The 27,272-nt window shown below is 42.7% G+C and overlaps 1 protein-coding gene across 23 annotated transcripts in view; it reads left to right on the plus strand.

The window, feature by feature from the left end:
* Positions 1–27,272, plus strand: part of Syne1 (spectrin repeat containing nuclear envelope protein 1) — a 471,855-nt gene that overhangs the window by 199,274 nt on the left and 245,309 nt on the right. For all 23 annotated transcript variants that reach the window (XM_057763198.1, XM_057763205.1, XM_057763207.1 and 20 more), the window contains 10 exons: positions 3,770–3,871; positions 5,974–6,177; positions 8,214–8,421; positions 9,598–9,710; positions 12,232–12,437; positions 13,032–13,187; positions 17,541–17,832; positions 18,854–19,026; positions 22,019–22,328; positions 24,148–24,312. In XM_057763198.1, the coding sequence (XP_057619181.1) occupies positions 3,770–3,871; positions 5,974–6,177; positions 8,214–8,421; positions 9,598–9,710; positions 12,232–12,437; positions 13,032–13,187; positions 17,541–17,832; positions 18,854–19,026; positions 22,019–22,328; positions 24,148–24,312 (1,929 nt within the window). The remainder of the gene's footprint in view (positions 1–3,769; positions 3,872–5,973; positions 6,178–8,213; positions 8,422–9,597; positions 9,711–12,231; positions 12,438–13,031; positions 13,188–17,540; positions 17,833–18,853; positions 19,027–22,018; positions 22,329–24,147; positions 24,313–27,272) is intronic.

Raw genomic sequence — 27,272 nt, forward strand, 5'->3', positions numbered from 1 at the left:
ACAGGGAGTGTTTGTAACTTTTTGTGCCTATTCTTCTTCATTCGGAAAAGAAACACTACATTGAGCTGGGGTTATGAAGAAGGATGCTTAAAAGAAATCCTGCACTAGCTCAAAATTGAGAGTGATAGAGGATTATTTATTTAGGGGTAGGCTTACAGTCCTCTACTGGAACGGGAAACAGCAACCGAATCCTGCCGCTGGAAAAGAGGCTGGACGCACACTTTACATCAGCATAAAAAGTATAAGAGGCCACGCCCACGTGGGGGGTAACTTAAAGGCTACTGGTGGTAGGAACTCCTACAGCATGGTTATGTTTGGTGTTGTGTTATATTTTATTTATGGAAATAGGAGAATATTAAAGGTAAGAAAGTACCCAGCCTTTGAAAATTGTGCTTGGTTATTTATTCTAAACTATGTTTAATCCTATTTATTGTGTTAATTTTTAAAATTCATCCAAATTTTTAGCGAACATTGTGCCGGTTAGTTGGGAATTTTTTGGCTTTTGGGGTTTTGGGGGGCTTTTGTTAGTTTTTTTGTTGTTTGTTTGTTTATTTTGTTTTTGCAACCTCATATAGACTAGAGCCATCTGGGAAGAGAGACCCTCAACTGAGGAATCGCCTCCATCAGATTAGCCTCTAGGGCATTTCTTGATTAATGATTTATGTAGGTGGGACCATTCCTAGGCAGGTGGGTTGTATGAACGAGCAAGTAGAACAAGACACTGGGAACAAACCTATGAGAAGCTTTTGTCCATGGTTCCTGCCTCTTCTTCTTGAGTTTCTGCTCTGATTTCCCTCAGTGATGGATGCTGACATAGAAGTGTAAGCCAAACCAACTCTTTCCTCCCCAGTTTGCTTCTGGTCATGGTGTTTATGACAGATAAAGTGTTTGTGGTGTAATCATGAGACCCTGGTCTTAGATCCCCAGAGCTCTCATGTGTTCTGTGTGTGTGGTGGTCTGCCTATGATCCAATCTGCAAGGATCGGTGGCAGGAAAACCTCAGAGCAAATTTGCTAGCCAGACTCGCCAAATTGTTGAGCTCTGGGTTCAAGTGAGAGACCCTGCCTCAATATATATAAGGTGGAGAACAATCGAGGAAGATACTCAATGCTGACCTCTGGCCTTTGCACACAAAGGCACAGACTTTCACATGTGCCTGCACACATACACATGTGCCTGCATATTACACACAATTGAAAAACCATATAGCAATAATAGGGACATGATTAGAAATTAGACATGTTAAAGAGAGAGAGCTGTTTTAAAAGGCGTGTGATTTACTGTCATTTCGGAAGGGAAGATCCTATTCACATTCTGCAGTCTGGTACCCCACAGCCCCCATCCCCTACACCCCACATCTGGCACATAAAAAGAACCTGACAGGTAACTGAATGAACAACTGTAGTCTGGTTTAACTGTACTGTGTAATTTACTGGGCAATCTCAGACTCTAATAGTTTTTGAGAGCTCTTGTAATATAATTTCAATGTCTAAAGGTATCAGAACTTAAGAAAACTATACAGACTAAACATTCAGACATAGTGAAGAATCCCAAGGTCATTTTTAGTTGTTACCACTGACGTTAAAATTAGTATTACAACTTGGAGAGTGTTCTGTTCTGGAGTCGTGTATTCAGGCTCACAAAGGGTGATTGTTAGAAACCGTGTAATCCGAAATTAAATGCACATAAGAAAAAGCTAATTGTGGGCTGGAGAGTTCTCTTGGTGGTTAAAAGCATTAAGTGCTCTTCCAGAGAACCTGGGTTCAATTCCCGTTATCCACATGGTGATCACAACCATCTGTAGCAGTTCCAGAGGATCTGATACCCTCTTTTGGCCTCTGAAGAAACAAACCATGCCTGTGGTGCACAGATATAAACACCTATACCATACAATAAAAGATAAATTTTTAAAAAGAAAAGAAAAAAATTGAATAACAGGAATCATGTCTTAGTGGTAAGAGTGTATATTGCTCCTCTTGCAGAAGACCTTAGATCAATTCCTAACACCCATGTTGATAATTTCATAGCAGCCTGTAACTCCAGGAGAATCCAATGCCTCTGACCTCCACAGGCACCTGTATTTATGTGCACACACACACAAGTATACACACATGCTCACACATACATATGCATACATATACACAATTTTTAAAGTAAAATAAATCTTTTAAAAAAACTAATCATAGGGCCTGCAGAGATGACTCTGTGGCTAAGAGTACCTGTTGCTCTTATAGAGGGCCTGGGTTCAGTTCCTAGCACCAATACGGCTGCTTACAGCCATTTGGGCCTCCAGTTCCTGCAGAACAAGTACCTTCTTCTGGCCTTTGTGGGCAGTAGGCATGCACACATTACACACACACATATGTAGGCAAAACACGTTTTTAAAAAGTCTAATTGTGAATAAATTTACAGTTAAATAAATTTGATAAAAATAAATTTAGTGCATACTCAAAATTTATCTTTCTTTGTCAGATGATGGTGCAAAGTTATAATCTTAGCACTTGGGAGGAGGCTGAGGCAGAACGATGGCTGCAAGTTAGAGACTAATTTAGTCATATAGCAAGACCATATTACAAAAATATTATTGACTAATTATTATTATACACCTTAGTATGCACTAAACCCTTGAATTCTTGATGCCTGATACATCTGCCGCAGACACAGGGCATGCCATGGGATGCTATGCTATTCTATGGTGCGTCTTCCTGCTCCACAAAGATGGTGACACCATGCTCAGAACCTGCAGTGACAGTAAATACTGCAGCAGGAGTTCTCAAAGGACAGGCTGTTGTCAAATCAGCCTTCTTGTGCTGACTGCAGAAACTTGCTATCTGTGTGCCTCAAACCCTTATTTGGTGTGGCAAGGTTCAGTCTCCCAGAGATGGGCTTTTTGTTGCTGACCCTGCGATACGTCAGTTACTAAATCAGTGCCCTGGAACCAGCCCAGAACCTGGCTCTGTCCTTCCTGCTGCTAGCCCTTTCTTCACACCATGCTCTAAGTGAGTGTGGGTCAGCAGGTGAGTTTCCTAAACACCCAGCTGGTTCTGTAAAAAGTCACCAAGCCCGAAGTGAGTTCCATATTGTACAATAAATTGCTTTCTGAGCTCAAGCCATTGGAAATTCTGTTGTCCCAAAGTACTAGGTTCTGTTTCTCAAGTTGAGAGAGCTCTTGTATTAGACATTCTTTTGTGATTAAGATCTGTGAAGTTTATAAGCATCTTTGCTCGATAATGACTCTTGGTTTGGTATTTGTTTGTATGTTAATTGTTGATTGAAAGGGGGGAGGAGTAGGTAAAATAGCAAATGCCAAAATTATTTCTGCTTCAAGGTCTTGTAAATATTTATTTGAAGCATGCCTTCTGTGTGCTATTGATAGTCGCTGAGCAGTCCTGGTGTGCATTTGTTTTAGCTTGCTTCTGTAAGACTTTAGTGTTGCCATAGTAATTGGTAATAACACTGCTAATGAATAAATGGCAGCCTAGTGGACATTTTCACTGACTCAATGCTTTTGGTCAGTGTTTCATATTTTCCAGGGATTTTATTCCAATAAAAGAGGGTGAGAAGAAAGAGAGAGAGATTCCCACATACCCTCTTATTCAGAGTGAACTTTAATGGTAACAGTTTCCACACTAGTAAAAATGTTGAGCAGATCTTCTAAATACTGCTTCAAGATGGCATCATGACCGTTAGCTCTCCGCATGCGATGCCAAGTGTAGTCTGTTGGTCTTCGGAGTCATGATGCCTTTCCCCTGTGTCTTTACTTTCATAGTCTGAAGTTAAAAACAAAGCGTTGAAATTGGAAGAACTGCATTCCAAAATCAATGACCTTAAAGAACTAACGAAAAATCCAGAAACACCCACAGACCTTCAGGTAAGCGAAAGATGATTTTTGTAGTAAATACCACGTAACAGCCAATCACATCTTCACTCCCAAAATACAAAATGAATATGTGTGTGTACCTGTACATGTGTGTATATGTCTGTATCACCATAATTCTTAGCCAACATATACAGGGGTTAAACATTAGCATCAGTAAAATTATTTGTGTCAATATTTGTTGCATATTTGCATTCCAAACATCATAAGGGTAGTTCTCTTTTCCTTAAAGAATTGTGGATGCATTAACAGCCTGATTTTTTCTTGGTGCATTTTATGTTTAAACAGGAATAGACCCCCGCCCCAATGAATACGTGTTCTTACTAATAATGTGCTAACCCGTTTACACCATAACTGGGCTAGGGGACAGGGCTAGGATTGCCAATGTCTGTTCATGACCCTGTCGATGGTTCCAGTCCCAGGAACCATGAAGCAGATCAGGAAGGAACTGGGTTGGACAGGGAACCTGAGCTTCCCTCATGCCCGAGCCCTAGAAGCACTCAGTGTGGTCGGTATGCTTTGACTGACACCTCACCAGCTCCTGGTTCAAGTCTTTGCTTCCTTTCTTTTTGAGATGTTCATGGGGCTTTCCCCCTCTTCATTGTCCTTTATTCTCTCTCTAATTGACTTAGCCATGCTTGGTGCTGATCCCAGGCATGGATGGGAGCGTTGGACGCTTCACAGGAAGTCAAGGAAGCGGCAGTCGTCGTCACAGTGAGAAGAAGGGATGATGTTTACTATCACATGTATTTGGGACAGCAGAGAGCAATAAGCTATTGCAGAGTGAGGCTGGAGCAAGGCTTTGGGGTGTGAACTCCTGTGTATCTCTCCTCTTTCACCCTACTTGTCCCCTACCCCAAGGAAGACATGTGAGATGCCTTTACTGTCCTCTAGTATAGGTAGAAGAATTTCGGTGACACTGTTCAGGGGGCAGCTTCAGTTGGCAGCCACCAACATCTTGTTTCTAAACCCCTGCCAGGCAGGCTGGCTGATTTCTGATGTAATTTGCCAAAGAGTAAATGCTTGCATGGCTAACCTGCATCTCAGCAGCAGATGAGGTGGGCAGAGTGGGGGGATGGGGGTGAGTACCATTATGTGGCCTTAGCCTGGAAGTTATAAGTAAAGGAAGAGACCGCTCTTTGACCCCACAGCGTGAGGGCAGCTAAGTTGTCTAAGGACTCTCTCCAGAGGATGAATGCAGAGATGCCTTGGGCATAGAAAAGACGGAATAAAGAGGCAGTATAGAATGTACAGGCTCATCTAGGGATTTCAGCTGGTGTCCAGCAATGAGGGCATCTCCCTCCCAGAGGACCCATAAGCCTAGAGAAGTGAGGTTATGAGAGGCAGTTCACACTCACCCATGAGTCTTCAGTTCAGAATACCTCACCCATCTCCCTCTCATCCAGGCTTGCGGATCCTACAGCTGTGCCAAGCAGGAATAGAAGCGTGGCAATGCAAGAAGAAAGGAGGTTCTTAGCTCCTTGCTAACAACTGCTCCGATCCAGGAGTTAAGAAAAGACATCAAACCTTTATGTTTGATGATTTTGCCAAACTGCACTGATCTTTGAGATGTGGAATTAAGACCTTTTTCAGTTTAGAGTAGTTGTAATTCTCTTTATTAACTTGGGAGCCACAAAACTCAGCTTTTCTGAAATACCTCATCCTAGGAGAAGAAAGAAAATAACCCTACTGCAATCTTACGGGATAAAATCGGTTCACCATTAAACCTTTTGGCGGGGTTCCTCTAATCACTACATCCAGGCGGGCCTGTGTGACTGTTCCTTGTGGAGAATTAACAACAGACTTTTGGTCCAGCTTCGCTTTTAGGATGTACTCTTCCCTTCCCTGGAACCTCCATCCAAACCACACTCTATTGAAGTCCAGAGTTAGCTGCAGCCCTGCTCTTTGCCATCACTCAATGTGTTTGGCAGCCCACACTGCCTGGTTTTCCATCCTGGGAAAAGCTATTAGTACTGGAGAGGCTTCCATGGTGAGCCTAATGTGCTCTCGATGGAGTTTGGTGTAAACAGAATTCCAGGCGGGTGAGTGTGTTTTTGGTCCTCCCAGACTTTCACAAACTCTTGCTTTATATTCAGTTTATAGAAGCAGACTTACGACAGAAACTGGAGCACGCCAAAGAAACCACCGAGGAAGCAAAGGGAACCCTGAAGGATTTCACGGCTCAGAGTACCCAAGTGGAGAGGTTTGTCAAGGACATAACAACGTGGCTGATCAACGTGGAAGAATCGCTGGCCAGGTGTGCCCAAACTGGGACTTGTGAAGGGCTGAAGAAAGTCAAGGTAAGTCCCAAACTAACCTTCCGTGTTTCTACTTGAAGCCTAAAGTTATTCTCCTAGTTTGTGACTGTGATGAACACATAATGTCTGCTTTCAGCCTCCCAGCAGAGTTAGTGGCATGAGAAGTAAATGCAAGCATTAAAAAAGCGAAAGACGGGTAAAAAGTTGACAGAAAGGATTGCTGTCGGCCCTGCCTGTCAGTACGTGTGTGTATGTGTGTATGTGCGTGTGTGTATCTTTTTGTAAAAGGGTGAAGACTGTGAGGAGTCTGTTTGACTTTGTATCAATTATCTTTGTGTTTAATTTGAACACTTTCGTCTGTAGAATGTTGTGATTTTCTTTAAGTAAGGAAATCATCCTACATCCTCTCTTTGTGTTAACAGATGACAATCTTGCTCAAGTGTTTGTACAGTATGCATATTGTATTGACTTTTCAACATTGTTCTTTTGAAAAAGATCGTTTTCTCTTCGTGTGTGTGTGTGTGTGTGTGTGTGTGTGTGTGTGTTTCTTCATGTGTGAATCCAGGTACCCAGAAAATATAGAAGCGGACTCGGAGTAAGGTTTACAGGTTTTTGTGAGCCACCCAACCTGAGTGTTGGGAACCAAACTGGGTCTTCTGAGAGAGCAGCATGGACACTAACCACTGAGCCATTTCTCCAGCCCTGGCCCTGCTCTTCCTTAGCATAGTTTTATACTAAGCTATAGATAAGGACACAGAGCTTTAAACAAATTTCGCGCGTGTGCATGTGTGTGCCCAGATTCTAACCACTTGCTAATAGATGTTTGTTACCAAGTGGGACTGGAATATTTCATTAAATAATCAATACAGGACTGGGAGATAGCTTAGTTGGTAACCTGCTTGCTGGATACGCCTGAGGATGTAAACTAACCTCTTAAAAAAAAACTGTGTATTTGATTCAAAATTGTAACCTTAGTGCTGTGGATGGAGGCAGGTAAGTCCTTGGGACTTGGCCAGCCTAGTTGAGTCAGTTCGCCAGAGACCCTGTCTCAAATAAACAAGGTGACCTCCAGACCAATGAGAGACCTTGTCTCAAAAAAAAAAAAAATAAGGTAAACTCCAGTTTAATAAGATACCCTATCTCAAAAATCAAGATAGAAAGCTTTTGGTAGTTGTCCTATGAGTTCCACATGCATGCATATACATGTGCATGCATACTTTTACACACATGAATGAACAGACACTCACACACACACATACACTAAAAAATAGACATTATAAAGGTTTCTTTTTCTCTATATATATGTGTGTGTGTGTATACAGCTTATATATATATATATGCTTAAGTATTGTACTTACTGTATTTACATCATTTCTATCCCAACCCTTCCCCCTTATACTCCTTCTATATCACCCCCTTCCTCTCAAATTCATAACCTACCTCTTCTTAAATTATTGTTATTGTTGTGTGGGTATAACCTACTGAGTCTATTTAATATTAATCATACATACATGTGTTTAGGACTGACCAACTGGTACTGGATAAGCTATCGGGAGCCTGACCCTGGAGAAGACTGAATCTCCCTATCTCAGCAGTCATGAACTCCCTGTAGCTCTTTGTCTAGGGACGAGGCCTTATGAGATTCCCTCTATCCATGCTGAGCTGTCACCTGGTACTGTCATTGTACATATCTTGTTTAGGTGATCACTCTGATAAGGTTTCATGAGTATAGCTCCTTACCACATATAGAAGATGTTTTTGTTTGTTTGTTTTAGTTTTCCAAGACAGGGTTTCTCTATATAACAGTCCTAGTTGTCTTGCTTTGTCGACCAGGTTGACCTTGAACTCACTGAGATCCACTTGCCTCTGCCTCCCAAGTGCTGGGATTAAAGGCATACACCACCACTGCCAAGCTAAAGATTCTTTTAAATCCCACCCACGAATATACACAACTGAGGAGGTTTCTACATTGTTAATTTCAGATTTTAAAAAACACCAGAGTGAAATAATGATATTATTTTTCTTGAATGGAATAAGCGTCCTGCAGAGTATATTCACAGTGTGCTTGTACCACATAGGACATACAAAAAGAACTTCAAAGTCAACAAAAGAACATCAGCTCCACCCAAGAAAATCTCAACAGTCTATGCCGGAAGTACCACTCAGTGGAGTTGGAGAGCCTGGGCAGGGCAATGACTGGGCTAATAAAGAAACATGAAGCCACAAGCCAGCTATGCTCCCAAACTCAGGCCAGCATGCAGGAGTCTCTGGAAAAACACTTCAGTGGTGAGTTGAAGGGCTTTAGTCTGAATCACTGCTTATGAGAGGTTGTTTGGCCCAAAGACTATTCAGAAACTGCCAGTAAAAGTTTGAGCAAACCTTCAAGTCTGATTAGTGTTTTAAATTCGTTCATGCTCTGAGATTGAGTAACCGTTCTGTTCCAGGAGCTCTAGCCTCTCAAAGAATGTTTTCCCAATCTCTTTGAGAGAACAGGAGTCTACCCATCTTGATTATTCTGATCTTAACCTAGATCTTCATATAAGAGCTTATGTACATGAAGAACTACCTCTGTTCAAGAGGTCAGCAGCTGCTACCCAAATAGCTAAGGAGACTTTTTCACGCTAGGATGAGTCATTGCTGTAAACATGGATATTGGGAGAGGCTGTAACAATAGAAGCCATACGGTCCAGAACATTCCCTCTCCCTGTCTCTATTCGGAGAATCTTTGTTCCACTCTGATGTGGGGACATAGTGACTTTCTCAGTCAAAATCGTAAAACAAGGAAGTGACCATAAAGGAAATCTTTCTTTAAGGGATTGGGAGAGGGTTTATGGGCAAGTAGCTTGCTGTTGAAGCATGGGGAGCTGGGTCTGGATTCCCTGCACGTACACAAAAAGCTGTCTCTGGTGGCATATATGTGTATTCCTAGTGCTGGAAAGGCAGAGAAGGCTAAACACCTTCAGTGCGCTAGCCAACAAGTCTGATCGAATCCTGAACCCCAGGTCAGTGAAAGACCCTATCTCAGCGAATAAAGAGGGATGGAAACAGAGGAAGACAACCGATGTAGACTCTGGCCTCCACACACATGCACACAAAAGCACATGCAAACACATAACATGTGGACACACATGCACATGCAAACACATACATGTGCACACACATGTCTTTAGCACTCCTGAGCATGTTTCTCCTGGCATTCTTACAAATTCCTTCCCAAAATAAAAGGAAGTCAAGCATTCCAAGTATTTTATTACTTTTCAGTCTCTTTGAGGTAACTTCTCCACCCTGCCATAAATACTCATGGCTGTAAATCACATTATATTTTCTATCTTATTGTTTTATTTTTGAAGTATTTTTAAAAGCAAGATAAAATGGGCTGCAAACAGCAATAATTTATTGTGACAGACCTAGGAGCACCCACAGCATTTTGGATTTATCTCTCCTTTTGTTCATTTTCAAAAGATTCTATGCAGGAATTCCAAGAATGGTTTTCAGGAGCAAAAACAGCAGCCAGAAACTCTTCTGATCTAACTGGTGATAGCCAAGTTCTAGAAGCCAGGCTCCAGGATCTTCAGGTATGTATGCTATGATGTTGATATGGATACTGTGGTGCTGATATGGATACCATGGTGTTGATGTAAATGCCATAATGCTGATGTGGATGCTGTGATGTTGATATGGATACCATGGTGCTGATGTGGATGCCATGATGCTGATATGGATGCTGTGATGCTGATATGGATATCATGATGCTGATGTGGATACCGTGATACTGATGTGGATGCTGTGATGCTAATGTCAATGTTGTGATGCTGATATTGATGCCTTGGTGCTAATGTGGATGCTGTGATGCTGATGTGAATGCTGTGATGTAGGTGTGGATGTCATGATATTGATGTGGATGCTGTGATGTTGATGTGGATGCTGTGATGCTGATGTCGATGTTGTGGTGCTGATATGGATACCATGATGCTGATGTGGATGCTGTGATGCTGATGTGGATGTCATGATGCTGATGTGGATGCTGTGATGCTGATGTGGATGTCATGATGCTGATATGGATGCTGTGATGCTGGTGTGGATGCCATGATGCTGATGTGGATGCTGTGATGCTGATGTGGATACCATGATGTTGATGTGGATGCTGTGATGCTAATGTGGATTCTGTGATGCTAATGTAGATTCTGTGATGCTGATGTAGATACCATGATACTGATGTGGATTCCATGATGCTAATGTAGATTTCGTGGTGCTAATGTGGATGTCATGATGCTAATGTCCTTCCTTCTTAGACACACTCACTGCCTTGGGCCAGACTCGGGCTGCTTCCTCCCATCTCCTTGCCTGAGCCTTCTTATTTTGGTCTATCTTTTCTTCTTCCACTTATGGAGTTGGGCTGCTGAATCAGAAGGTGTTAGGAAACAAAAAAAGTCACAGCTAAACAAAAGCAAGCTTGGAATTGTCTATATCTTGTTTTCAACCCACTGGCCATTCTTTAAGTCATTCAAAATGAAACGTTATTTATTTATTTTTAGTTCTTTGAGATAGGGTTTCTCTTTGTAGCCCTAACTGACCTGGTACTCAATCTGTGGACCAGCTGACCTCAAGCTCAAAGAGATTCGCCTTTCTCTGCCTCCAGAGTGCTGGGATTAAAGGTGTGCACCACCACCACCCAGATAGTTTAACTTTTATAGCAGTAAAATCATTAATATTTTCTAAAACTGTTGAGGAGCTTTGGGAAGTTGTTTGTTGTCTTATTTTTTTAAGGAAAAAAACATACTTGTGTTTTGTTTTGTTTAGTTTAAATTTGGGGCCTATATGTAGAAATGTATTTGAACCAGAGTAATGGCTATTACAGGTTATTTAGGTTTTATTGACTGAAGAAAAATATATGCATTTGGGAAGATGGCTATTGCAAAGCAGAATTCAAGATGAACCTTCAGAAGAATATCTTCAAGTGAGATTTTGTCCAGAGTTTCACAAACATTTTTCTGAACAGAGCACAAGTCTAAGTATTGCAAAACCAATGTTTTTTGAGTTTTATTTGTTTGATTTTCTTCATTTTATGTTTTTGGTTTTGAGGAATTTTTGGCTGATTGTTTTTGTTTTTTGAGATGGTTTTTCTCTATATAACAACCCTAACTGTCCTGGAACTTACTGTATAGACCAGGCTGGTCTTGAACTCACAGAGAACCACTTGCCTCTCCTCTAGAGTGCTGAGATTAAAGATGTGTGGCCACACTCCCAGCTCCAATGCTTATTTTGAAAGATTAATGAGGGTTGGTGTGGTGGTGCAAGCCTGTAATCCTGGCACTCGGTGCTGACACGAGAGGCTGTAAGGTTAATGCCAGCCTGCACTCCATGAGACAGCTATCCACAAGAATCTCTGTTAGGAACATGAGAATGGTCTGACCCATTGGGTGATAGAATACTAACAATAGCCCACTCTGTCGGAAGCCAGGTGATTGTTTCATGTACAGGTCTGGTTTTCTCAGAGGCATGGTAAATTCAGAGGAGAATTGTCCTCCATGTTGTAGAATTCCACACAGAAATATCCAGATGACAATCGAAGGAACGTTCTGGAGTTTTGGAGACATGAACAGCATTAAGTTCTGGGCTTCCCTTGCTCTGTGGAAACCCAGGCATAGATCTTCAGAGGAGGAGGTGCATGTAAAGAAAGGAAGGACCATTCTGAGGACTAGACTTTGTGTAAAGTAGACGAGAGAAGAGAAGGAAGAGGCAGCGTGGCCATCTGGTCGGCGGACTACTATGCCAGCCAGTGAGGAGATGGGAGCGGAGCTAAGGCACTGGGGCATTAAGAACAAGAGAACACTGAGAATGGGACCCTCATGAGAACCTCCTCTTTTCCAGTTTACTGCTCTCGGTTTCTCCTCAGTTCCCATTGCCGTCCTGCCTCGCACTGCCTCAATTAGGCCTTTATTTTATCCACAGCATGCGCCCTTCTCCATCGAGTCTCCTTAGACCCTTTCCCAGTAGACTCAGCTTTGCTTCACGTTTACTTCATTCCCTCAGCTCAGCATTGGAATGGTGAACCTCATTTATAATAGCAGATATCTCTATCACCTCAACTTCCAGGGTGTCCTGGATTCAGTCAGTGATGGGCAGAGCAAGCTGGATGCCGTCACGGAGGAAGGACAAATTCTGTACGCACACCTGCCCAAGCAAACTGTTAGCAGCATCCAGGAGCAAATCACAAAAGCCAATGAAGAGTTCCAAGCTTTTCTGAAGCAGTGCCTTAAAGACAAGCAGGCTCTCCAGGACTGTGCTTCAGAGCTGGGGAGGTAGGTTGTGAAAATAGCTGTGGCTCTCACTACACACAGAAAGCGGTTTGCAAAGGCTTAATGGGAACAATTCGGGTGAAGACACAATCGTACTTGAACTCTGAGTTTCAATTATAATGAATATTGGCCTGCCTTTATCACAGCTTAATAAAATAACCGATGACGGCTTCTGAAAGTTTCATTTAGCTTTGTTTCCTGTGCAGGAACAAAAGCCAAGGACTTGTATCCCCTGAATTACAAATGACCTGGCTGTGTACCATTTCGGTCAATTTGGGTAACTCGGGGTATTAGAAACAGTTTTCCCTGCCTGTGTTCATGTCTGCTGGGATAATCTTGGGAGCAAACAGCTATTGGATTTCAAGGATCCAGAGTCCAATCAGTACACACACACACACACACACACACACACACACACACACACACACACTGTCTTCTTTGTGACAGTCTGATCATTTAAGGAAGCTGCTTGCTGAATTTTCTCTGTAAACCGAAAATCCATGAGGCCTTCATTGCCACAAGAAGAGACTACAACATAGCTTCAGAGACAGTAGTAGACATATGAAGATTTCTCTAAGACGGTTTTCTTTTCTTTAGCTTTGAGGATCAGCACAGAAAACTGACCTTGTGGATCCATGAGATGGAGGAAAAGTTAAGCACAGAAAACCTAGGGGAGAGTAAACAGCATATGTCCGAGAAGAAGAACGAAGTCCATCGAGCTGAGATGTTCCTGGGAGAACTCTTGGCCGCCAGGTACGGTGCAGAAATGGAGTGGGTTATTAATTTGCCGAAGTCTTTTAGGTCAGCCAGTTAGTTGCAGACTTGATTGCTGGTTGATTTTGTACTGGTTTGTTGGGGGCGATTTCTTCTGTCCCTTAATATCTCAGCTACCAGGCTGCATTCTTTACGGCTGTGTGGTATTCTACAGAAAGCATGGGGAGAGATAAGTAAATAGTGTATATCCTTGTTTCCACTCTGTTTGCTCCCTTTTCTCTCTAACTTAAGCTTAGCTTTTAGAGATTTTGTTGAGAGTCCTGAGCTTTCCTTCCTGGCATTAGCTTATGTTGATTACGTCCAGAAGAAGCACATGTAAGAAAACTACAAAGCCACACTGAGAGAAACACAGCTGGGAACCCCAACTCCCATTCATTTCTTTACACGCGGTAGCTTCCAGCCCTCATCCTTACAATACTGACAGTGTCATGAGAGCTGTGGCCACTAGGTCTCGCCCTCCGTTCATTCAGCTCCTTTGCAATATCTTTTCATTTCTGCCCTGGCTCCTCTCCTGGACAGAGTCCCCTTATCTTTGACATCACCGCCATTGGCAGTGTTTTGCTCCTTATATTCTTGCTCCGCCCCTAGCACTTTCCCTCTCTGCCTCTCTAACCTAAGGTAAAAGGCTTCCTACCAGGAAGTGCAGCTTGATCTAGAGCAAGGGCTCCTCAGTGACCCTTTAGAAGGGCAATGCTAATCTATATAAAGCAGAAAATGGCAGGGTCTACTCTGCTTAATCAAACAAATCAATGAAATTATAGCCTGAGGAAAAATGACCTAATTCGGACCATGCTCCTTCTTTATTTTCACTGAGTCCTATTTATTGTCTTAAAGAACAACCAGGTAAACATGGTACAGCAGAGCGTGTATCATGACTAAAATCATGCTGTAGTATCTGTGGAGCTGTGTCCAGCACCCCAGTGGAGATCAAGATCCATGAGCTCGGGATTACATAAACTGGGGTGTTGCTTCATCTAACCTGCTTATGTCCTCCCACGGCTGGGATAGGCTCTCCATTGCTTACAATAGACTGCAAAGTAGATGGTGTAGAAGTGGCTGTTGTGCCTTTGTCCAACGAGTAGTGAGAAAGAGAGACATCTGTGTGCACTCAATACAGACACAATTCTTTGAAATATGTATTCTGTATATTGCTGGTCGAATCTGCAGATGTGGAACCAAAGGATAAAGTCTCCATGGGACATGCCCCTGGAATGCTTTGGTTCTATCTCTGGGCACCTTTCACGGATTTCATTTCTTACCACCTCACATTCCCATTATCTGGAAAAAAATTAGACAATGTTGACAGAATTAAGAAAATGATAACATCACTTTTACTAATTTACTGAAAATAAGGCTTATTTTGCTTTCCAAATCTTGAATCTTACACTGTTACAATATAATCTGAACAAGCCCACACCTGCCTTACATGCAGACATCGTAAATGACCTCTGTTCTCGACTCCGTTTCTTCACAGCTGCTTTGACCTTTATCGCTATCTCTCCTGATATCATTATTCTGAAACTGCACAGAAGGCAGTGGCCCAACACCAAATTCATTGTCTTCTGTGTCTCTCATCACCAATTGCCCTTTATCCGTGCCCAAGTGTGTATGGGTATGTGTGCATGTGGAAGCCAGAAGATAACCTTAGTCCTTGTTCCTTAGACATTGTTTTGGGAGGTCTCTCGCTCATCAGCGACTCTTCAAGCACACCGGGCTGGCGTCTAGTGAGTCATACAGATACTGTCTATCTGCCTGTCTCTACCTCCCGGCCCCAGAATTTTAAGTGTGCACACCACCGTGCCTGGCCTTTACTATTTTTCTAATATTTGCAATGTCGAGAGACACATAATTATTGAAGTGTCACTCTCTGGTATTCTAGAACCAGATGCTAAGACCTCTAGTGTGTTTGACTTGGGGTCTTTCCTTACCAACTGCCATGTCCAGCAGCAGCAAAGTTCTCCTCGGTCACATTCTCAGCTATGTCACCTCCTTTTTGGGGTCTTTTTGGAGTTTCACTATGTAGACCAGGCTGGCCTCTGACTAACCATCTCTCTTCCACAGTCTACCAAATACTGGGGTTATGAGTGTGTACCACCACACTGAGCCAATCCACCCTGCTGCTTCCTGTGTGTGCTGCTTGCTTCTTCCAATCATCTGGGTATGCCATAAAGTGCCCAGTCCTTCAAATATTAGAGGGACACACCCCACAGAAAAGCATAAAGACCTGAGGTTCAGGAATGTCTGCCATCCTTTGAGCAAACCATTTTGTAGTAGCAGTGAAATGTTTTATATTAGTTATTACATAACTCATGATAGGTACGCTCTATCAGGCAACACACCTTCCTGCTCACTAAGCAGATTGATTCCAAATTGATTCCCTTACAGAGGGGGAGTCGTGTTGGATAACCATATCTCAGAGTGACTCAAAAGATGCTGTTCAAACAGGAGTCACTCAGAGACAGTCAGTTATAGATAGTACACATTATGTTCTTTTCCTAGTATGGTGTGTGTGTGTGTAGTTTATGCATGTCTGCACTTATACATGTAGAGGACAGACATCAGCAATGGCTATCTAAGGCAACTGGCCAGAGAACTCTAGGAACCCATCTGTCTCGGCATCCTTGGCATGGAGATTGCAGGCATGTGTCAGCATGTCCAGAGTTTTACATGGGTTCTGGAGATCAAAGCTCAGGTCCTCGTGCATGCTTGATGGACACTTTTGCCAACTGAGCTACCTTCACAACTGCACAACAGTTCTGATAAAGACATCTTGTTCCTGCCGATCCGCAAGGCTTTCCCCAATAAACGTGCTTTTGAGAAGTTCAGGCTCCCTTGACTGGTGTTTATAGAGGCTTTGAACTAAATGGGAATGAAGAAATGAGAGCCAAGAGTACAAAATCCCACTTCCAAGGATTATGGGGCTTTGTTGCTTTGCTCTGTTTCGGCTGTAGTAGATTGGACTCGTGTAAATGTAACTAAAAATAGAAAGTTCTATTTTTAAAAATCCCTAAGAAAATAATTTCAAATGTTCCCACCATGGAAAATATGTGGAGTATGTGAGGTGATGGCTCCATTAACCCAGCTTGATTCAATCACCCCACGTTGTGCCCATAAGCCACCGCATTGCTGTATACACCATACATTTACATGGCCATGAACTATTACTTTGTAATTTAAAAAGGAAAAAAAAAAACAACAGCAGCAAAATAAAGCACAGCTGGCCAAGTTGCACTACGAACCTAGAACATTACAACCAAGTCATGCAAGGGTTTGAATTCTTTTCTCTGGATCCAATTAACATAGCTCCAAGCTGTGAGGACCATGGTGCTCAAGGTACACCACGGAAGCCCATTGACTCCTACCATGGCAATTGAAAGCAGCTTTCCCCACCCCACATTGTCCCACAATGCCTAGCATTGTATCAGGTCCTGGAGATGGAGATGGATTCAGTCACTTGATTTCGAGACAGTAATGGCCTGTGGGTAGGTAGAGTCAGGGATTTTAGGTTGAGGGTAAGACATGGAGTAGAGGCATGGGAGTCCTGCACACATCACCTGCCTGTCTCTGGTTGTTATGGATACTGCCTAGGGGAGGGATACCTGTGTTGTGGCATGAAGAGGCAGCTCAGAAAGTAACAGGCAAGTAGAATTTGCATGGAGGGGCGCCAACTTTATTTATTACCTCTCTTGTTACCGAGACAAAATACTCGACAGAAGCGACTCAAAGCAGGAAGGCTTGATTCTGGCTTAAGGTTTGAGGGGATATAGTCATTGTGATGGGAATGGCATGGCAGTAGGGGACCAGCCATCTGTTCACCCTGCATCAGCCATCAGGAAGCACAGAATGAATGGGAACTGAAGCAAGGCTATCTCAGTGACCCATTCTCCAGGATCCACCTCCTGAAATTTCCACAAACTTCCCAAACATCACCAGCAACTGCTGGGAATCAAGTGTCTAGATCCAGTAGCCAGTGGGGGACATTTCACACCCAAGCTATTACATCCACAACAGAACATGGGGACCTTTCATAGTTAGGATAGCAAACAGGAGTGGAAAAATGCTAGAGGGAGTATGAGCCCACTTCCTGGACTGAATTCGTAGAGAGACGTAGGCCTCTGTCACCGGAACTTGTAGATGGAGACATGGCAGAAATGGAATCCCATTCCCTGACAGGTGTTCACCACACTAAGAAGGCAAGTAGCCAGACCCCAGCGTCTTAAAGCCATATCTGTCATGAGCTCTTGTCTGGATCCTGATCCAATGTCAACAGTCATTTTTCCCTCCCCTGGATCCAGAATCCTGGAACTAAAAAAAGAAATTCTGTTTGTCTAGAGAGTCCCTTGACAAGCTCTCCCAGAGAGGGCAGCTCCTCAGCAAAGAAAGCCACGGCGCAGGGAAGGGAGGCCGCCGGTGTGCTCAGCTCCTTACCAGCTACCAGAACCTTCTCAGAGTGACCAAGGAGCGGCTGCGCAGCTGTCAGCTGGCCCTGCAGGAGCACGAAGCTCTGGAAGAAGCCATGCAGAGCATGTGGTCCCGGGTAAAGGATGTGCAAGACAGGTTGGCTTGCGCGGAGAGCACTGTCGGGGGCAAGGAGACTTTGGAGGGGCGGCTGTCACAGATTCAGGTATGTGGAGCCCACACCTGCGCCCGTTGCTCTTATTGGACGTACAGAGTCTGGGATTAGTCCCTGTTGTCTGGGAAGTGTCAAATGAAAATGTGGGAGTTGGGGGGGTGTTTATTTTCCTTTTGGGAAAGGGAACTTTTTGTTGTTGTTGTTGTTGTTGTTGTTAACAGCTTCAATTTTATTTGTTTGTTTGTTTCATCCAGTAGTTAACCATCAAAGCTTACTACATACCTACTCTGTTACAAGTACTATGAGAATTGCTGGGGATATGGAAATAGTAGGTAATACCCGTGTCCCCAGAGGCCAGCAACCAGTGTGTGAACTGTTACAGCAGAGCGTAGGTCCCGCCTGTGAGTTGAGTGACAGGTTAATTTGCAAACATAAGCCCCCCCTTCCAGTCATCATGACCTTGAGCAGCGGGAATTAGCCAGGTCTGGAAGGGAGGAAAGGTTACCATGCATCTTCATTGCCTAAATTAAATTTCTCCCACTTGAAACCAATCAACAACATTGTGATTATTGGCTGGTGACCCAAAGTTTTCCAAGAATTTACATTAATTTTTGGACCTTACATGCCCTGATACCTAGCTTATGTTATTCTAGGCTAGAGTTTATATAAATTTGTTGCTTCCATTTTACAGTGAGATGTTCCTACTTTAATTATCTTGCCAGGCCAGCAGAAAGCGCATGCATCAGTGTGTACTTGCATGCTTGCAGCCCTATCTTTCCTCAGTCACCAGCCATGGTTTTTAGAGTTTCTCGTCAGCCCAGAGCTCCCATACCAGGCTAGGCTAGCTGGCTCGAGATCCCTGGATCTGCCTGTCTCTGTCTCCCCAGAGCTAAGATTACATGCACATGCCACCACTCCCAGTTTGTTATGTGGTTTCTGGGGAATTGAACTCAGATCTTTGTGCTTCTAAACTGAGCTATCTCTCTAGGCTGTAACTCCTTCGCTCTACGGAAGAGTCTTCGTTTAGTGCGGCAGGTTTTCATGTGTCCAGTAACAACATCTCCCTCCGCAGGACATTCTCCTCATGAGAGGGGAGGGAGAAGTGAAGCTGAACATGGCCATCGGCAAAGGGGACCAGGCTATAAGAAGCAGCAACAAGGAGGGTCAGCAGGCCATTCAGGCTCAGTTGGAGACACTTAAAACGACATGGGCTGATGTCATGAGTTCTGCCATCCATGCGCAAAGGTATAAAATCTTCTCTTAATACTTATTTGCTCAAATAAAACACAGACATTTCATAAAGCCATGTCACAGCACTGAGACAGCCTGTGGTAGAGTTGCCCAGCATGTTGACTTTCCTAGGTACAAACATGCCTGCCTGCCTGCCTGCCTGCCTGTGTTATATTCCCCATGGAGAAGACTAGGGCTGGTATGCTAGCGTGTCTCGCTTCTGTTTTCTTTTCAAAATATTTTTGTTCCTCACCCCTCCACACACACAACCCCTCAGCGTCCACATCCCCACCCCAGCGTCTCACATGGAATCTTACACATCACCCAAGCTTGGGAAAATACCTGTTTAAAGCCAAGAACATGGGATTCTTTAATAGCTCCTAGCTATTTAAAGGCATGTGTAGGGAATGTTGCCAACCAATTGTGTTGACAACCGAGCTTAACGCGTACATCTGTTCCTCACCCCGGAGTCATCGCACCTAGCTGGTGATCTCAGAAATGTGTGGGGTGTTTCCGATTGTCACAGTGATACAGATATTTAGGCATTAATGGCTACGATGTGGAGACCTGAAATTCTACAAAGTGGGAAACGTTCTTATGCAGCCAGTCCTTAAGCCATTAAGAATTCTGTAGAGCTGTGACAGTATGGCCTGACCCAGCTAATACATGGAACCTAAAAAGGTAATCAAATGAGGTTCACAGTAGAATGGTGGTTACCAGAGTCCAGGAAGCATGTCGGGGAGGTAGGATAGGAGAGCATGTTCCGTGGGTACAAATAAAGTTACGTAAGAGCAAGAGAATCTGCAGTGTTTGTCCTTATATAGCAGGACGAGGAAAGGTCACAATTATACAATACACATTTCAAAAACCAAGGAAAAAGAGTAGTAAAATATCTCACCATAGAATGAACATGGAGCGTGTTCAAGAGAAATGTGTTTAGCTTGATTTAAGCATAGGTATCCACATATTAATTACAATATGGCCCCGTTAATATGCCCAACTTTTCGTGTCATTCAAAAATTGAAGTTGGCAGGAAAGAAGAAAAGAAAGAAGAATGGGAAGGAGAAGCCAGAGTGCAGGTCTGCCCCATATTGGTCGCTGATAGAGAAGTAGAGAAAATTTTATGGTTGTTTGTTAAGAATGAAAAGCCTTTACTTTCTCTGGGTCTTTTCTCAAATTATATGTACCTATCCAGCTTTCTTGTTAGGCAAGTAACTTCCACTGAGAGTTAGACTAAACCACATCCCATAACCCATGTTCTGAAACCTCTCTGCCCTTCATCCACTCCAGAAGTGGGTTCCCAAAGTGACTGCAGCAAACATCTGAACAGGAGATGGAGGATCGCTGCAGGCCAGAAGAAGCCCTGCCGCTGTCTCCCACAAAACAGGCACCACCCAGGGCACCTAACTTAGCGTGGGTTTCTTTGCTTTAAATTTTGGTTTTCATATTAAGAGGAAGTAGCTTTCTAGGCAAACAGGGCATTGCATCTTTGTCAGAACGCCTACTGATCAGCAAAGAAAAGAGTCAGGTCCCATGGGGACGCTCCCATCCTATAGGAGGCTGCCGGGGCGGGGGGGTGGGGGGCTCTCCTACTCTATAGTAGGCTGCAAAAACATAAATACCTCCCCAGCGGTTGGTATTGGGCCAGCTTTCAGCCTTGTGGTACTCGAGAGAGATGTGGGAGAATTTTTTCCAGATGTTATAATAAAATGCTGAATCCAAGAAACAGGTTCAGGGCTCTGCCTCTTGTTTCAGTAAGAAATTAGATTGGACAGCTACACACTGTGTGATTTCCTTGTGGAAGGGGTTGCAGCAAACAGTGAGACAAAGTAAAAGCCATTTTGCCTCCTAGGACATCAGAGGCTAGGGAGACGTATACAGTCCAGAAAACCGACCCGGACTGTATTACCAACAATTTTCAAAAGACACCCAGCTGTGACAGAAGATAGAGGATCTGGCGGCTTCTGGAGTATGACATTGACTTAGGCTTTGAGAAACTCTCCAGATGAGTAGGATTCAGTCTGTATGTTGAGGCACACCCCGAGACAGAAGCCACAGACTGAGCAAGTGATGGAAACTCATTGACTGTGGTCCTGACTTTGCAACAGTGAGATGCTATGCAAGGGAGGCCCGGGCATTCACTGAGCATGAACTTAGAGCAGTCTCTCTGTTGGTCAGTGGATCACTTCCTAGCAAGCCTCAGGTCTTGAGTTTGAGTGGTGGTGTGGGAGATTGACTAGAAGATGAAAGTAAGGAGGGAATAAGAAAAGTTGGAGGGAGAGAAGGAGAGAAAGAAAAAGAGAGGGAGGGAGGAAATGGGAAGGGAGGGGAGAGAGTATTATAAAGCTCAATAACAGGAACCTTTTCTTGACGTCATCCTGGGGAGCATTTTATTTTTCTATTAGAAAATATGGTGAGTTGCCTGTTAAATTTATGACGGTATTTCTCATAAATACGTTATCTTCATTTATTCACGTATGTAACACAATAGAATTGGCCATTATGTGCGTATGGTCTTAAGTATATACCCAGGAAAAAATACTTTAAATTTTAATGTCAGTGAACAAGTAATTGCCATCTGATTTTGGCAATATGGACTAAACACAAGATTATTTAAGAATTGGTATATACTAAGCAGAATATAATTAATAATATAGTACTCAGCTTTCATAACTACAATGTAATATATGAATTACCCATTCACTTGAAACAGCATTTGGAAGATCTTTCTGTCTCTCTGTCTCTCTCTCTCTCTCTTTCTGTGTGTGTGTGTGTGTGTCTGCAACAGCTTACTTCAAATTCCAGCATCTTGCTAATTGTGTTTGGAGCCACTGTACTCTGGTTGTGGAAGATCAAAAAAGTTGTTTCTCCCTGCACACAGAAGCAATATTTTATCATGGCAATATTCAGCAAAGCACTTTAAATAGATCCATTGGCTCTGTAGTTGTGTTTTGGTAGAGATATCAAGGTTGAGCCTCGGTTTTATAGTGTATGTCACTCATTCTAGCACCCTGGAGTCTGTGATCGACCAATGGAATGACTATCTAGAGAAGAAAAGCCAGTTGGAGCAGTGGATGGAATCGGTGGATCAGAAAGTAGAGCATCCCTTACAGCTGCAGCCGGGGCTGAAGGAGAAGTTTGCCCTGCTGGACCACTTTCAGTCCACCGTCTCCGAGGCAGAGGATCATGTGGGCGCGCTGCAACAGCTAGCAGCAAGGTCCAGGGAGTTGTACAACAGGACTCAGGATGAGTCCTTCAAGGAAGCCGGTCAGGAAGAACTGAGAACACAGTTTCAGGACATAACAACCGTGGCCAAGGTGAGCGCTTTAGACCCATGCAAAAGCTTCAGAGCACAGAATATGAAATGTGAATTGAGTTGCTGGATTTGTCTGGTCTGCAACCATGTGTACGTTTGTTGGGCAGGAATCCCATAAAGATCATTTTCCATAAAGATGGAAAATAGAGCACAAACAGGAAAACAGAAGGGGTGTCTGCCTGGGAAGGGAATGGGGGCCAATTAGACTTGGGGAGGAGGCATTTGCTAGGGCTATGGGGAAGAGGAATGGAAGAAACCTGTAATACACATGTATGTAACACATAATGCATACGAGTGAAGGTGCTCTAATGAAGGCCATTGCTGTATATGCTGCCTCAAGAGTAACCCACAAATACACATAAGAGATCTGTGCACACGAGGACTCCCGTGCACTGCTCTTGCTGCAGCCCCGGGAATGCTCATAACATTTTGTTTTTGTCCTTATCTGCATTGTTGGCAGACTCATTCTTTCTCCTTGCAAGACGGAGTGTCAACTGTTAATTTGTGTTTCCCCTGCATTTGGCATTGTTAATTTTAAATACAAGTATTTTTACTTCTCAGATTCCAACTGTGTGAAAAGCACTGAGTGTTTTTAACCCTTAACTAAACCTGTATTTTCCTATTCTTTAAACTCTAGGCATACATATGTATGTGTGTGTGTGTATATTTGTACATATATATATGTGTGTGTGTGTGTATATGTCTATATGTATATAGGAATAATTGAAAGAATTATATATATATATGTATATATGTATAAATATAATTTCTTCTATGATTTAATTTTACCTACTTGTGAATGTTATAGAAATCAAGCCATGGGTATTTGTGTTTGTCTTTCCTTACTTTGGCTTATCTTTTAAGAACTCTGAATCATCGATACTGTTATTATCAATATAAGTGTTTGTTTATTCTTATTTTTAATCTTTGAGTCAGAAAGATGTAAGTTTAAATTCTGAGCCTTCCCTCTCTGAATATGTGCCTTGGGTGTTTTACTAGCTTCTCCCTAGGCTTGTGCAGGCCCCGTGCTGTCAATAGGATTTAATGCCATGGAAAATGCTGTTTCAAGGAATAATAAAAATAACAGTAGTTACTATAATAATTGTCATGAATTAGCTTGTGAGGACTATTAGCCAATGTGTATTAATCACAGATCTTTATGCTGAGCTATAGACCTTTTGGGGATATGGTTGCTTTCTCAAAGTGTTAGATTTACAATTTTTCTCTTTCTTCCTCTCTTTCTTTCTTTCCTTCTTTCTTCCTTCCTTCTTTCCTTCATTCCTTCATTCCTTTATCTCCCTCTTTCTTTCTTCCTTCATTCCTTTTTCTCTCGCCATCCCTCCCTCCCTGTTTCTCTTCTTCCTTCCTTCCTTCCTTCCCTCCCTCCCTCCCTCCCTCCCTCCCTCCCTCCCTCCTTTCTTTCTTTCTTTCTTTCTTTCTTTCTTTCTTATCTTTCTTTCTTCCTTTCCTTCCTTTCCCTTCCTCTTTCTTTCCTTTCTCTCTCTCTCTCTCTCTCTCTCTCTCTCTCTCTCTCTCTCTCTCTCTCTCTCTCTCTCTCTTTCTTTCGGAATCTCACTATGTATTCATGGCTGGCCCTGGACCTCAATCTGTAGAGCAGGGTGGCCTCATACTCATAGAGATCTCCCTGTCTCTGCCTCTTGGACAATGGTTTCTTTTTAAGATATCAAGTCCACGGAGAATCCAAGAGTAAATTTGAGGTCTTCTGAGAGATGTTGAGACCTCTATCGAATCTGGCATTTCTCCCAATTTCATGTGTACAGTAACTATGACTGTTCATTTGTTTTTCCTTTGTTGACTAGGAGAAGATGAGGATGGTGGAGGAGATTGTGAAAGACCACCTCATGTACTTAGATGCAGTCCAGGAGTTCACGGATTGGCTCCACTCAGCAAAGGAAGAGCTCCATCGGTGGTCAGACACATCTGGAGATTCTTCAGTTACTCAGAAAAAGCTATTGAAAATCAAGGTGAGCAAATGGCCTGATATTATTCTGCATTGATCCATGAGTTCTTCAGTACAGGTGGCAGATTAGTGATAAGGGTTTAGTGGATATAATTCTAATTTTTAAAAATGTTTTTGTCCTGAGTTTGGTTGGTGCTTTATTTTCCATATATCAGTAATCTTAAATATAAACCAAGTTTAAGAAAATAATTGGAAGGAATTTAGTTCCACTTATGAGCAAAATTAGACCTTGTCTGTATGTGTTTCCATATGCAAATGTACTTATTGTTGTAGTGCAAGAGACTAAGAAATACATACCACCCTACTGTGTTGACAGAGGTTTCTGTCTTCTAGGTCCCGTAGCCGTTAAGTCTCAAAGAAACACACAGAGGTCTACATTAATTATAAATTGGTTGGCCTCTTAGCTCAGGCTTCTTCTTAACTCTTATATCTTAGATTTTAACCCATAATTCTTATCTGTGTTAGCCATGTGGCTTGGTACCTTTATCAGTGAGGTATTCTCATCTTGCTTCCTCTGTGTCTGGGTGACTACGGCAAATTGAGTCTTTCCTCTTCCCGGAATTCTCCTGTTCTTGTTGCCCTACCTATACTTCCTGATTGGTTGCCTTGCCTCTACTTCCTGCCTGGCTACTGGCCAATCAACACTTTATTAAAATAATACAAGTGACAAATCATTACAAAGGACAAGATCATTGTCCCACAGCACTGCTGGGCTGACCAAACAAGTGTAACCAGAGCTTCAGAAGCTTTTTAAAGTTTAGGCTCCAAAGAAAAGGGGCCTTCTGCCGCATTTTTTCATCTCCTGATTTTCTACATGTTTTTGGAAAAAAGCACTTTTGTCAGTGTTCTCAAGGCTCATTGGAAATACAAACAATGAAAAACTAATTTTCTGAATCAGCTGTAAGGAGCTGTTTGGAGGACTAAGTTAGATCATCATATAAAATACTTAGCACCATGCCTAGCCATGGATTGTACTCGATGAGAAAGTTCCATGGGTTTGGGAAAGGGAGGGATTAACTTGAAATGGAATGCCAAGATGAAGGAGTCAAGAGTGAGCCAGGCATGGTGGCACACACTTATAAGGTAAGTACTCAAGAGAAGTGGTAAGAGGACTCTCATAAGTCCAATGCCAACCTGGTCACCATAGCAAGTTATGGACCTTTTAAGGTTACATAATTAGACCTTGTCTCAAAATAAATGAAACAAATGAATAAAAGTAAATAATCAAATATACAAACAAGAAAGTAAAAAAGTTGTAGGTTAAAGTTAAGCCTTTACCCCAAGTTAGTGGAGACCTTATCTAAGGAAAATGTGTACCTGTAGAGAAGCCTGTGGCAGGGGAAGATGGATGTTCTGTGATGGACAGATGAAACTTGCTCCACCAGGTGGGAGTAAAATCCAGGAAGCAGTGAATTTTCATCATTTATTGAGGTCAGAAAGCTCCTCTGAAGAGATAATATTATTAATTAATACCACATAGTCTGTAGTTGATGTCCCAGGACAGGATGGGTCAATAGCATGTCCAGCAAATAGAAGAGGAGACACAAACCCAAAACCCAGGCAGACCTAAAGTTTAGGTGAGTTTTGAAAGAGAGAGGAAAAAGAGAGGAGACACATATGGTTATCACTATAGAGACTGAAGATCACCCCCCGTTTGGCAAGCCAGGGAGCCATTTCTACAGCAAGGAAAAGTGATGAGCCAACCAGATTGCATGAGTTTAGGAAGGAATACCAGGTAAGGAAGAGAAGACTACAAAGATTGATCAAGTTTTTGAAAAGTTAATTTGAAAAACCTTCAGAGAGGCAAAGGCAACACCCCTCCTGCCCTTCAATGCTGTGACAATCCCAACCCACAAAATCAATCACTCAGAACATGTAACTCAGAAGCACAGTGTCTCCATAGATGAAGATATAAATGAACATACATGTATGTGTAGAGAGCTCAAATACAAGGCAAGAAAATGTATGCGAAATCTAATTTAAAGCACTGAAATTACAGTGTTCATATTGAAGATCTAGATGGGGCTGAGGAGATGACTCTATGTATAAGAACACTGGCTCTGAAAGCATAAAAACTCAGTTTACATTCCTAGCAGTCATATAAACATCTGCACATGGCTGTGTGCATGTAACTCCAATACCGCTGAGTGGAGACAAAAGGTTGTCAGCTAGCCTAACCAAAATGGTGAGCTTCTATTTCAGTAAGCTATCCTATCTCAAGAATGTAAGGCAGACAGAAATAAGGACTCCAAATATCCCATTCTAATCTCTGCATATACATATATAAGTCATGCACACTCATACACTCATGTGCATAACACATGTGCAGACATACACTAACACAAAGATAATCTATGTGAGTGGAATTAGAGTTAGCAAGCATGGACCTGTTTTCACACCCACTGAAACTGAGATCATGAATATGAGGATATTTGAGAGAACTGACTTTCGATAATAGAGTATTGTAAGAAGGTCGTTTGTTTATTTCCTGGGTGCCCAGTTTCAGCACATCTGTCTCCTGTGGTGGCTCCATGGCTTCTCCTCACTCCTCCTCCTTTCCCCCAGCATTCATTTTAGTTTTTCCTACCTACTTCTATTCCCTGCTCAGGCCCAAGACAGTTTCTTTATTAACCAATGGTATTCACAGCATACAGAGGAGAATCACATATCAATAGAGTGTAAACAGAGACTGTTCTTTTGTTTTCTGGGCTGCCCTGACCTGAATAATCACACAGAAACTATATTAATTATAACACTGTTTGACCAATAGCTTAGGTGTATGTCTTGCTAGCTCTTACATCTTAAATTAACCCATTTCTATTAATCTGTGTATCATCATGAGGCTGTGGCCTACAGGTAAGTTTCTGGTGTCTTTCTCCTCTGATAGCTACCTGATGTCTCTCTGACTTCACCTTTACTTTTCTCCTCTATCTCCGCTTGGATTTTCTACCTTGCTATATTCTG

This window comes from Chionomys nivalis, chromosome 2 (genome assembly GCF_950005125.1).
Source record: "Chionomys nivalis chromosome 2, mChiNiv1.1, whole genome shotgun sequence".
NCBI lineage: Eukaryota > Metazoa > Chordata > Mammalia > Rodentia > Cricetidae > Chionomys > Chionomys nivalis.